This window comes from Synchiropus splendidus, chromosome 4 (genome assembly GCF_027744825.2).
Source record: "Synchiropus splendidus isolate RoL2022-P1 chromosome 4, RoL_Sspl_1.0, whole genome shotgun sequence".
Classification (NCBI taxonomy): domain Eukaryota; kingdom Metazoa; phylum Chordata; class Actinopteri; order Syngnathiformes; family Callionymidae; genus Synchiropus; species Synchiropus splendidus.
The window spans coordinates 4,668,674-4,681,786 of NC_071337.1; the positions used below are offsets into that span (position 1 = coordinate 4,668,674).

Sequence of the window (13,113 nt, forward strand, 5' to 3'; positions counted from 1 at the left end):
AATTCATCGTCACCACCATCTTGGAAACTGCTGAAGCAGATGCCTTGTTGAGACTAACCTTGACTAACCTTCACTCACCTTAGTTTGGCCTTGGTCAGCAGATGGCGCTGTAGTCTGAGGTCGCCACTCGGTGTAGTGATATGAGGAAACCAATTGTACAGGTGGAACCTTCACAACTGGTTTACTTCCACCTGATGGAGCGTGGTGGCTCGAGGTCCATCTCAGCTACAAGGCGTGAGAGGCAAGGGACACCCTGGAAATGTCACCAGTCACGTCTAGAATCCAACTCGCACTACTTGATGATCTGCGAGTCAGGAGAACACACGTGCCATTCCTCCGACCCTCGAGCGTCCTGGTCCAGAATACAAATTCATCCTAACCGCCGCTCCCCTGTATCAGGAACTCATCCGACCGACGTCAGTCTGACGACAATGCTCCGACTGTTTTTTCCATAACACCAGAATCATTTTTCTTCTGGACGTGACGGGAGGTGAGCTGAAGGTCGTCCTCGCTCGTCTCCTGGCTCCTGAATATTTAGTGACTTTGACCTCGGCGGTTGTCGTGGTCGAGAGGTGACGATTATCATCGGGTTCTGTTCACGTGTTTGGTCCCAGAATGACGCTCAAGTATCGTAAACATTGTCCATCTTTGGATTTCATCTGGTGGAATAGTGGTTTTCATCTCCTCTTTGACTCTTTAACAACAAAAGTCTTCTCGAAAAACTGGAGAAGGGCTCAGACTGGAGCCTTAATTTACAAGCAATTTCATTTATTCATTGAATTTGAATCAGTTTCAGCAACATGCTATCAACAAAGAGGGTTAGCAGACTGTCTCTCTACTAAGTGGCGAATCCTTCCAAAATTCCTGAAGTTTTACGGAAGGATTTGGGACAGACAGAGAGAGAGAGGATACCCCAAAGTTCAGTGTTGTTTCTTCTTTCCCTGAAAATCACCATTGAATATGTTCAATAAGTTATTTTGCTTACAAACAGATCAACTCTAGTGATCACAGAATCTGAAACCCCTGACTGACAGTTTGAAGAAGAAACCAAAATGTTTTGCATGACAAATAAATATAGTGCCGTGGGCCAGGGAACTGTCCAGAGGTACGCGATGTGTGCGTGAATACCAACCATGAAGCTGAAGCTGTGGAAGCGACAAGGCGCCGTGTGGGGGCCAATCACAGCCCAGATTTTACGCTAATGTATGCAGACGGAAAATGAACCGACAAGACAAAGTTTAACAGAAGGGAGGCTGATCGTCACAGCTACATCGATCCGATTGAACGCAGAGCGGGTGGTGTCCAAATCAAGCGCTGTGGTGACACGTGAGTCAGTTTTCTTTTCAACAACGTACAGGTCTTTTTCACTCAACAGTACATACATATATGGACGGACCCTTCTGTCCATGCCCTGCCTTCATTTCCTCTGTATTTCTGCTCCTTTCCACGAAGCTTGCTGATACAGACCAATTGGAGCAGTACTGCCAGAAACCATGCGGGGCAGTGTTGCTGTTACTACCTGTATACGTAGCTCTAATGAGACGCAGAGAAGACATAATAATGGTGGAAATTCTCCATCCTCCAGTGGCGATAACTTTATCTATTTAACTTAAAATATTTAACGGCTTCACCGCCTCTTGCAGCGCTGACTCTGTTTCCTCTTTTCTGCAAGAGCTGCATGATCAATACTGACTCCACAGTCGCCATGTTGGTTTTGGAGTTTGTTGTTGTCATAAACTTTTGACTCTGGGCTGCTCCCCCCGGTGGATATATTGCTGAACAGCAATACAAAGGTAAAGAATGCGTGGGAGCATATGATCTGTGAGGATAAGTGATTGTTAACCATAGGGCCGTTGCCCATGGTTGGGCCGTGAGCGCCTCCTGGAGGAACACTAAAAGTTTTTTTGTTTGGGTTTTGTTGGGCTGTGAGCCGCTCAGTTTTCATTTACATTAGCCACATATGATGGCAGTAGTGTGTCTCTGAATTGACTGATCTGTGATAGTTAACTATGGAGTTCTTGAAAAGAAAAAAATGACAAAAGAAAAGTCATGCCGCTGCCCCCAACAGTAAACACTGTAAGCACCTGTAGAAGCACTTTTGAAAACTAATAATAACATTTTGTGGCGATACTTTTATTTACTTGTATCTTCTTGGAGTATAAATAAAATATCAAATTTTTATTTTATGATATTTAGACATGGTTTTGTTATTTTATTTTGTTTATTTTATTCAGAATTTTATTCATTTTTTTTATTTATTATTAATTAAGTGTTTTTTTTTCTTTTTTTCTTTAGTAAATTTGATGAATATGACTTGCACTTGGTTCTGCTGCTGGTTAGACTTTTCGATGACAAATAAATATCTTTGCGACGATCACAAGGTTTTGATTCGATTACATGTTTTGGGCCCCGGGTGAAAGGTGGGCACCAAGATCAAAAAGGTTCAGAACCCCCGGCTTATTCATTGTGAAACAGGTTGGTTTGAGTGAGGCAGCCATTTTGTCCTACTAAATATACCTCAGTAAATACTAGGCGATGGTGGCTATATTCAAGTTTTTATATCTTAACGCTCTTTTAATGTCTTAAAACATTTGTTATATTTTTTATGACAAAATATTTGTTTCAATTTTATAATATTAAATTATTTTCTATGTCAACTCGTTGATGTAGTCCCTCTACAAGTAAATACTTTTTTTTATTTTGAAGCAAAGCTACTGAGTATATATTTATGTAAAGTGTAAAAAAAAATTCAGTAATGTGTAATTCCTTTCATACCTCATTTTTTCCATCATCGTAGTGTGTTTGACGGTCTCTGTTCTTTAGCTTAGCTTAGCTTCACTTAGTCATCAGGGATCTTCTCCGGTCAACACAGCAGAGAAACAATTTTTATTGCAGACGTTGCTTTGATCGCGAACTGACGTTACTGACTTTCAAGCGCAATGACATCACACACCGTTGCCCTGGCAACCTCAGAAGTCTGATTAGTTGGTGATAAATCTGCCGCTCCCTCGGTGACGAGTCGCCAGAGTCTGACGACTGGCCTGATAACAAGGTGTTGGCATTTGTCTGATGACATCAACGCTTCTGTCCGCTACGTCGTCCTTCCACACGCTGCGATACATGGAGGTTCACCGTGAGGTCGCAGGTTCCAATCCAGCCAGAGTTTGGGTTCTCCCTGTGTGCCAGTGTGGCTTTCCTCTGAACACTCTGGATTCCTCCCACACTCCAAAAAAATGCACAAGAGACTCTAAATCAGTGTTTGTCTGTGTCCTTTCCAGGGTGTCCCCCCAGCTCTTTGGCATTACTTCAATGATGTTCGAAAAAAAATCCAGATTCCGAAAAGTCAATTTTCAAAGTTCCACAACAACACAATGTGTGACCACACAGTGACAGGTGAGTGACGTCATCAGTCAGGGTCAGGGTCAGGGTCAGCCGTGGCTGCGGGTTGGCGACTCGTCCACACCGACCTGCTGAATATTGATGAGGCGGATCAGACGTGACGCAGCAGCGCCAGCATAAATGCTCCAGCGGGAGGAGGAGAGGCAGCCACACCGGAGGACCAGAGGATCCGCCTCAGTCGAGACCCAGCAGATTCCTGTGAGTTACTTACCTCTGACTTATTATGCGAGGTGTGTGTGTGTGTGTGTGTCACAGCTCTGAACTTCTCATCCTCAGGTGACAACAACCAAGTGGACGATGGAGGCCTTACGAATCGCCATTTACTTGTCCATCTGTCTGTCCGTGCTGACCACATTCTGTCAGGGTCAAAGGTCGCTGGACCAGCCCTTAATTGGCATGAACACCCAGCAACTGGTGAGTTATTCACTTTCACTTTTAGGCATTTGGATTTTATTTATATATTATTTATGTATATTATATTTTTTATTATATTATTTTTTGTTATATATATATATTGCAGAAAAAATATATATAAAATATAATTATAATTGAGCTATAAACAAGTGACTATAAATATAGACATAAAGTCAATAATAATCATATTTATTTGTGTCACTGTAAAATGTTTATTTATGAATGTGAATATTTCTATGATAAACATTTAATAAATACTATTTATTTTCTGTATTTTCAATTCACACAGTCCTTGGTAAATTAAGCATTAACACATAAATTATGTTGTTATTAAAAGTATATTAAATACATGATTAATTAAATCTAATTCTTAAAAATAATTGTGAAATGTGACATAAATCATAGTGAGGCTTTTTTTGGCATTTAAGTCTTCAAATGTCATTTATTTATTATTTATGTTGATTAAAAATGTTTTTCATATGCATGACTTTGAGCTGAGCTCATTTAAACTGAGTGGTATGTTTGTAGCGCAGACAAACTAATATCCTATTTTATCATTTTTTCTTATTAAAATTGCAGCAGTAAGTGTACAAAAAAAGGAAAAATAAATAATTTTAACGCAAACATATTTCAACTGTACTAGTCGTGTCACTTTTAATTTAAATCTAAAATCCACAGTGCAAATTCAAGTGAAAACAGCTGCTGACTTGTTGGCAAGTCCCTGGTTTGATTTCACCCTGAAGCAACTATTGTGCTCGCATGGGTTTCCTCTGGAGCGCTGGGCTCCCTCCCCAACTCAGAAACACGCTGCTTCATGTTGTGTTCATGTTTGTTTGTGTTGCCAACACTGGAGTTGCTGTGAAAGCATTGCCTCCTGACACACAGTCTGGGTTCCATGGTCCTGAGTCTTTAACCTGTGGGTTCACGATGTCTTCCTCCACTGTAAACAAGTGTGTCACATCACCTTGAGTCACAGTAGAGTTGCCCTCAATTAAAGGTGTGTGGTGGCGTCAGCAACAGGTCCAATTAAAACTCCTCGCGAGTCAAAGGTCGGGGACGATTTATGGAGGAAAGTTCCGAGTCCCTTCATTTGTCTGTGAGAAGGTGAGCGGATATAAAAGGTCACGATGATGTCACCACCTTGTTGAAATGAGACCCAATAAGCTGGTTATTGACCTTTTCATGCTCACTGTGTGGTGACCTGCAGTGTGTGTCCATTATGATATCCTTCAGTTTGCTCATGTTTTTGTCTTGACAGGTCATTCGTAGGCTGTTTTGGGCATTTGAATAAAAACATATTCATTCTGGATATTTGTTAAGTGTGATGTACACTATCCGCTTTTTATTGTCCTGTGTTTCCAGGCTGACGCGCTGCAGAACCTCCTGGACGAGGACGATGGCGTCGGCCTATCAGTGGAGAAAAAAGCCAGCGTCATTCCTCGGGTGAGAACTTGAAGTCCACATTCCTGTGACTCTAAATATGTGACACGAACTTCTTTGTCAGTGTGACGTCGGCGAGCGGTGCGCGATGAAACACGGACCCCGGATCGGCCGGCTGTGCGACTGCCTGCGAGGGACCGCGTGCAACACCTTCTTCCTGCGCTGCTATTGAACACACGTCCGTCGGGTTTGAGAGGTCAGAGGTCAACTTTTAAACAAAGGTGTGGTGTTAAGATCGACAAGCCCACTGTTGGTGTCTGCTCACATTTATGCACTTCACAAAGCCAAACACTAGAGGGCGGTGTCTTTTCCCGTTACGTCAAATATATAACTATTACAACTCCAAAACAAGCCCACATTAACACATAAATCGTGGCTAAAATGTTGTGAATTTGTTTGATCGATATAAGCTGTGTACATTTCCTCACCCACTCAACATGGATGTTTATTAAAACCCACTCATTTTATTGTCACTTGTGCTGTTTCAACATGTTTAAATATCATTCAAATAGGTTTTCACCGCTAACTAAAGTGTGAATACATGCAAGTTGACTTCCGCTGGCTGTTTCTCTGTTGAAACTATGTACTTTTGTGTAATAAAAATCTTGAAATGACCATTCATCCCCACCACTGACTTGTTCACCCACAAATTTGTTTAATTTTTCTGTTGTTTCCAGCCATTTCCCGTGTTCAATCGCAATTTAAAATTCCATTACACATCAGCAGTCAAGTTCGGAGGTGTGAGGTCGTGTGACTCTCACCTGTCACCATCACTCACACCGCCTCCCACTAATCCAAGTTAACCAGCACATGCAAGTTCCCAATCGATCAGCTCTCGATGAACACCTGATGAGGCGGATGAGCCCAGAGGCAGCGTCGCTCACTGACCCCTAATTAGTCTTAAGACGGAGGCAGCTGCGCCTCTGTGATGTCATCAAGCGCTGAGTTTGATCCGCTCACTGATCCGTCAAGCTTTGCGCCTGCTGGTTCCAGGCCTGGCCTCGGTTCTCCTCGTGCCTCACAAGTGTTTCCAGCCCTTATGATCCCCATCCTTCCTGCCCCAAGTCTCACCCCTGCACTGTCCCAGCTTGAGGAACCGCTGTCCTTTCTTTGTGCAGTTTGTATGTTGAGGCTGAGGCTGAGTGGGTTTACTCCAGGCACGCCAGTTTCCTCCCAAACATACAAAGGAGTGTGTTTGTGTGAATGTTGCCCGTGTGATGTAGCTTGTGATAACCCTGAAATATTGAAGGCTGACCACATCCTGGTACATTTTTCGTGATCTACATTTTGGTGCAATTTTTCCTATGTTGGAATAGATAAACACTATTTGTTTCAAGCTCTTGTGGGCCTCAAAGTATGAGCGGATGAGCCTCTTTTGGCCCCATTTCTGTTATGATTGAGGAGCGGAGCGGGACCCAAGTGCCGTGACGAAGAACTCACAGGAGACTAGATGCGGAGCGAGTACGATCTTTAATGCAAGACAACAATAAAAGCAGAACGGAAAGCGTCACCGAACCGGGAGAAAACAAAGTGAAGTCAGATTGTCCAAAATCAAAGCGTCACCAAACCAGAAGAATCAAACAAACGTAAAACTGTATAAAGAGAGCCAAAACAGCAATAACAAATCACAGAGCAAACTAGGAAACACGCTGGAAACAGCGGAAGAGACAGAACACTAACTCAGGCACCAGGGATAAGCAAGGAGTAAATAAACAATGAAATGAGTGAGTGATAGCGAGGACCAACAAGGAGAGCTAATTTACCACAGGAACAAACAGATCTGATCTGGCACGCGTTGCTGGAGTTCAGGTGCTTATGAGCTGTTCGATGATTGACTCCAGCCGTGTGCCATGAACACGGAAATGGAGAACATCAAACGGAAGTTACAATAACTAAAATAAAAGCGAATCAAGACAATTTCCTTGAGTTTGACTGTTACACATTAACAAGTTGACAGAAAGCTTGAAGAGAAAAGTGATTTATTTGAAGCTTTGCATATAGGTCGATGTTTGCATGGCAGATTTCATGCTTCCCCTGCTGCTCAGATGCTGCCAGTGCTCTCACCCCTCAGCCCCCCCGACAGGCGATATCAAATACACATGGAAAACAGTGTCCCTTCCTTATTCATCATCCACTCTGTTCCCAGATCCGGGAACCTTTGAGTCGACGTTTATCAGGCTGGAGGCGACATTTAGAGATAAGACATGTAATTACAAACACATACCCGCTGAAATGTCGTCTCTGGAGTCGAAGGCTCGCGTTGACTCAGCGAGTTGGAAGGCAACTTAAAAAGATTTGGCTGAAACTATAGAAACGTGAATAGAGTAAGTTGTGAAGTTTATTCTGTGAATAAAAGAGAAACCGCTCTGGTGCTCTGCAGGTCAGAGGTTGATCTAGATGCTGACACAAAACATTCTGGCGTGCTGCTTACGGTCATCTCAGACATTCGACTTTACGATGCGCTTGCTGATACCTTTAGAGTAGTCGTTCTGTTTTTTTATTGTTTTTGAGTTGGACACCAATCGCGTGCTCAAACTATTATCTGAACGTTACAACCAATCGCGACAGGTGTGCGCTGTAGGTCGGTACAGTTTGATTTGAACCTCCTGTGGGTGATTTCTGCATTCTTTTCCATGCTGTCTCCTTCATGTGTCAAATTGTGTTTTATGTCAGTAACTAGAAAGGCACTGCAACAGTGTATACATTCTGAGTGTCTTTACTGTATAAAAGGAAGGAAAGTTGTGGAGCAAACTTGAAGTTGCAAAGTTGGGGTTAAAACCACTCAAGTTTCAAATTTAGTCAAATTTAAAGTTTATTTTATCATTGCGATTAGACCGTTAGACCAGCTGTCGGTTTTACGTGACAGTTCTGTGATGACGCCCTGGAGGGAGCTAGAGTGGGAGAAACCACTCAGCTGCTGGTAAACTCTCTTCTCATGGACTGATCTAAAAGAGTGTGTTCTAAATCATTCTGCAGATAAAACCTTCAGCTTCTCTGTGTGGTTTTCTCAGACCAGGAGCAGCTGAACTGTCAACAGTCCTCACAGTCAGTCTGGTTCTGGATGAAGTTAACCCTGTAACTACTGATCCAGTAACTAATTGTTTCTTTCAAAGTGACACATTTGTTGCTCCTTCTGAACAAAACAAGTATCGTGGTGATAACTCTGTTTATTATTATTATTATTATTATTGATCAAGTCAACAATTCAGATTGAACAGTTTTCAGGTTTTTCAACATCAGAGTCAACGTTTTGTTTCCTGATGTTGTTCCCTGTTTGCCTCCCTCAGGTAGTTAACTCTAGTACTGCCAAGTGATTTAAAAATGTTTCATTATGGTCTATAATGAATTAATCTCTCATTTAATCTTTCCTGAAAAAAACTTCTCAGTTACTGTTTTATGTTATTGGGGCAGATACAAACATTGATGTATATGACAACTTTCTGAGGTTCTTTATTGTCCAGCACATGCAGAAATTTGAACTTGTTTTGAGCAATGGCGCCGCATCTTCAGCAAGAAACACGCAGTTGCTAACGTGTTAACTCTGTCGTGGAAGTGGAGGCAACGTATTGACTGTGAAATTTTCATTCGATCTGCCGCAGTCACTCAATACTGAGCCGTTGCTGACCGCATCGTTGACTTTATTTATGGATGAACTCGCTCGATTGGCTGCGCGGTGACGACGGTTGCGCTCTCCGCCGCGGCTACTGTCGCTGACACATCCAGCGTATTTCCACTGTTGTACAGCCTCAACATGAACACACACAACTCCTCGACCAAAAAACGTTGCCCCGCTTTTTGTGCAGGGCTGGATGAACATAAAAAATAAGTTGCTTATAAAATATCCACACCCTTAGTTTCCCCTGTCTCTTTGCAAGTGGAGTTACTAATTGAAGAAGTTGTTCACTACCACCCCCTGGTGTCCCAGTTAGTCAGATGAAATGAAGTCTGCACGCCCCATAATGCACTCAGCAATTTCGATTCAATTGTTCACTTAGAGTAGATGTACAACACGAGGTGGTGCTGCTGCCTGACAGCAAGAAGGTCACTGGTTCGATTCCAAGATGAATGATAGTTAAGGTTCTGCAACTTGTTGGAAAAGGCACTTTATTTGTGTTCAAATATATCCTTTGTTCATTTATATTCATATATTCCCATATTTTTATCCAATCCTGGTCCGGTGATCCTGGAGTCTCTGTGAGGGACTGAGGTCCACATGGTCCCGCATCCGAACCCAGCGCATGAACTTCATAGAACGATGGTGTGTGTGTGTGTCAGTGGCATCTCTGTGTGTGTCAGAATTCAAAACTGTTCATGTGTCAGAGTGTGTGTTGAAAAAAGACCAGCAGAATCCAGAAGCAAGGAGAAAGCTGAAACAAGAAAAATGAATGCGTTGGAAACTCATAAGTGACAAAAGATTTTTGGTTTGAACCATCGGCGTCAGTTTAGGGGGAGACACGCGTATCCTGTAAGCCATCGTAGTCACTGTTATTTTCAGTGGTAAAGAAAATTCCCATACCCCAGAATGCACCATCCACATGCAACCAAATTACGTACCTCAGCGCTTCCCCCTAGAGAAATAAATGAAAAACAGTAGCGCGAGCTATTGCGGACTGTCGCGTGTAAGAGAAACATCTTCCTTTTTTCACTTTTTTCCATATTTTTATTACTTTTTTTCATATTCCCTTTTTCTTCTTTTTATTTCTTTTATTCCCTTTTTTAATTCCAGTGGCTATGATGGCCGGAAGTGGACAAAAAGTAAGTTACAATAAAGAGGGATTTATGGAAGGATAAATAACTCCTATAACTACTTGCTGCCCTTGGTTTTAACCATTAGGAATTTTTCTGACCAACACGGCCACATTTTTGGTGTGACATGTTTAGAGATCATTAATAAAAAACAAAAACTGAAAACAAGACAAACCCCAAATGAAAGCCAAAGCACAAGCACTTGGGTCAGGACTCACCAGGGAGCTTGGGAGGGAAACCGTGCGGTTGCGAACATGGCCGGTTCCTTTTGTTCTCACGGTTGTCATCTCCTTCACTTCCTCCGCCGTTTCCTCTGCTCCCGGCTCATTCTTCTCGTCTTCCTCTCCATTCTTTTCTTCCATCCCCACCACCTCTCCGTCCTCCTGCTTCACCTCTTCCTCCTCGGACGTGATGAATCCTTCCATCTCTTCCAGGAACTGGTCCAGCGCTTCGCTGCTGGTGTTGCCTGAAAGCAACGCCCACTGTCAAAGAGCCGGCCAATCAGGAAGCTTCTTGATTCTGACTCACTCACTCGCACTTCTTATCTGAGTTCTTTTCATTCCGAGTGGAAATAAATGATATGTTTGGTGCCGGTTCCATACACAGCCCTGTGTAATAAATCATCGATAAATGTAACTTTTTATTTTGGGATTTTTTGTTCTAGAGAAACATTGGAAGGTCTGAGAAACTTCGCCGTGGTCCGGTCAGTGGGCGCGAGTTTCAACAACACACTTTGACACGCTTCACCTCTGACCGAGGGAGACGTTCCCGCGCCAGAGTGAAGCTCTCATCCCTCTGAGATTATCTTCTTCACATGCTGCTCTGAGTCCAGTGGTCACTCACTCCTTCACTTGCTAGTACGACATCACAATCCCTAAATCTGTGCACAATGTTGCCGTCCTCTTCACAGCAACCGTCTCTCCTCAGTCAACATATCCCGGCACCAGAGGTCCAGAAACATCTTAGAAACGTGTATATACAAACATGTCGTGTGAAGTGCTTACTGTAGAGGTGGTAGTCGAAGGTCGCGTTGTAGTCGTAGTCTGGAGCCTGCGTGACCTCTTCGTAGTCTTGACCCCGAGAGCCTGAGCAAGGAGTGACATCATCAATCTAAGTGGTGAACTCGAGCGCAGAGCTGTGACTCATCTTCATGTGGGACCGTAGTTCATTTAAATAAAGCATAGAGGGCAGGGAGAGGTCACGACCCTGATGTTCACGTTGGAGCTTGAAATAGAAGCGAAATGTGGACGATAATCTGAGAAACTCTGATGGGAAACATTTCTGCATGTTGTACTTAAACAGCTGGAGGACTCATCAAACAGCTGCCTCCACTTCCTGTTTCCTCCCATGTCGGAACCTGTGGCTGCAGATCACATGACCCAGTTAAAACAACACAAACAAACATCTGAGGAAAAGAGCGCCGTTTGGCCTCGTAGATGTAACGTTATATCATTGGTTTCACTTTCCAGCACACGCGTGAACGAAGGCTGATATGACCTCATGGTCAGGTCAAACACACACACACACGTTCGTCTTTATATCCAAGTTAGGACGTTATCATTGCCATCACCCTTTCCCCAGCCTCTCCCCCCAAACCTAACCATCTAAAACACATGGCCAACCTGAACCAGGACTCTGAACCAAACTGGGACCCAGTTATTCTGAAGTTTTAATCCTCAAATTCAAGCTTTAACTCGTGGGGATTGGAAAAAAGCAAATGTCCTCACAAGTGTTAGTCCCCGCAAGTGTAGCTAAATCTGGTACACGCACACACACAGACACACTCAGGGCCACTTTACGAACAAGTAAAGACTCAGAAACTTAACAAAAAGTAAGTCACACTTAACATACAAACATATAGACAAACACAACAAACACAAAAGCTAAACACACACTTCAGTTGAGGCTAATAATTGATTTCATTTAAGCTGTCCATAACAAACACAATGGGACACACACACAAAAGCAAGCGCACACTTGAATGAAGAAGTCACAAACACAATGCAAAAACAAAAAAACATTTTTTTGAATGAGCACTAATCAGGACTTTCTCACACAGGGTTGTACCGGTATCTTTGTGAGGACCTCTCATGGCCGTCACCCTTTCCCCAGCCTCTCTTCCTAAATCTAACCATCCAAAACACATGGCTCGCTTGAGCCAGGACTCTGAACCAAACTACTTATTTTGAAATTTTAATCCTCAAATTTGCCTTTGCTCTGTGAGGACCGGCAAAAACAAATATAGCTCAGCTAGGTACAATCATGTACACAGAGAAGCTGACACAGACAAAAGAAATAAACATACACACATAAAAGAGCATGCTTGAATGAAGACGAAAAAGCAAATATACATAGAAAACTACAGTAGCAAGTACTTGCAAATACACACAAACATGCTCACACAAGCTCACTCAGACACACAAACAGTCGCTCCGGGTGATGAGAACTGAGAGTCGGTTGTCAATTGTTACAACAGGAAGTGTGTCATCCCGGATCTCTAACTGAACTTGAACATGCAGCAGTAATGAAAACCATGTGACCCACACACACACACTGGAGACTCACCGAGCAGCAGCATTAAACAAAGCAGCAGAAGTGTGAACATGGTGAGGAGAGTTTGGAGAGCAACTGTTGGAGAAGCAGCAGGACGGAGCGGCCTGATGTATGTCAGGGAGACACTGGAGCAGGCGAGACCCGAGGTGAGGAGGAGGACGAGGAGGGGCTGAGAGAGCTGGAGCGTGAGAGCAGGGGAGTGGGAGACCAGAGCCCCTGCCAACTTTTTTTTTTTTTTTTTTTCCAAGTTTGAGTCAGAGCGTGGATCGGAACCTCTGGAGGTCTGCTTTGATTTCAGGCCTGGAGAAACAGAGCTGCTTTGTCCTGTCAGAACCTTTGAGCCCGAGACAAGGCGTTCTGTTGGTCCAGGAGCCGTGACCCAGGATGATGGGATTGTTAGCAGATGCTGGCCCACCTCAACTGAGCGCTCTTGTCGGAAACTGGAGACATTTGTTTCCTTCTCATCCCTCTCCCAAACACTGACACCTCCCCACGTGAGACCTGGCGAGGCCGGTCCAGAGACACCAGGCGGTTGCTACAGGAGTGTCCAGCGAACATCCT

The 13,113-nt window shown here is 43.5% G+C and overlaps 2 protein-coding genes across 2 annotated transcripts; one reads left to right on the forward strand and one right to left on the reverse strand.

Moving 5' to 3' along the window:
- Positions 1-3,440: 3,440 nt before the first annotated feature.
- Positions 3,441-5,872, forward strand: cart4 (cocaine- and amphetamine-regulated transcript 4). The gene is made up of 4 exons (XM_053863503.1): positions 3,441-3,597; positions 3,676-3,813; positions 5,176-5,256; positions 5,318-5,872. The coding sequence occupies exons 1-4, from the start codon at positions 3,520-3,522 to the stop codon at positions 5,423-5,425; spliced, it is 405 nt and encodes a 134-aa protein (XP_053719478.1). The 5' UTR covers positions 3,441-3,519; the 3' UTR covers positions 5,426-5,872.
- Positions 5,873-8,905: 3,033 nt separating this feature from the next.
- si:ch211-191i18.2 (uncharacterized protein LOC564095 homolog) lies at positions 8,906-12,700 on the reverse strand. Its single transcript, XM_053863713.1, has 4 exons — positions 12,565-12,700; positions 11,004-11,084; positions 10,218-10,465; positions 8,906-9,620 (listed from the first exon to the last, which is right to left on the reverse strand). Exons 1-4 carry the CDS (start codon positions 12,602-12,604, stop codon positions 9,570-9,572), a joined length of 420 nt encoding a protein of 139 aa, XP_053719688.1. The 5' UTR covers positions 12,605-12,700; the 3' UTR covers positions 8,906-9,569.
- Positions 12,701-13,113: the final 413 nt, after the last annotated feature.

Excerpts from the sequence above, each read along its gene's own strand:
- si:ch211-191i18.2 (XM_053863713.1), bottom strand. The coding sequence starts at position 12,604 with ATGTTCACACTTCTGCTGCTTTGTTTAATGCTGCTGCTCG. Across the intron at positions 11,085-12,564 it reads TTGTTTAATGCTGCTGCTCG|GCTCTCGGGGTCAAGACTAC; the intron begins GTGAGTCTCCAG and ends CTCCTTGCTCAG. Across the intron at positions 10,466-11,003 it reads CTTCGACTACCACCTCTACA|GCAACACCAGCAGCGAAGCG; the intron begins GTAAGCACTTCA and ends CGTTGCTTTCAG.
- cart4 (XM_053863503.1), top strand. The coding sequence starts at position 3,520 with ATGCTCCAGCGGGAGGAGGAGAGGCAGCCACACCGGAGGACCAGAGGA. Across the intron at positions 3,814-5,175 it reads GCATGAACACCCAGCAACTG|GCTGACGCGCTGCAGAACCT; the intron begins GTGAGTTATTCA and ends CTGTGTTTCCAG. Across the intron at positions 5,257-5,317 it reads AAGCCAGCGTCATTCCTCGG|TGTGACGTCGGCGAGCGGTG; the intron begins GTGAGAACTTGA and ends CTTCTTTGTCAG.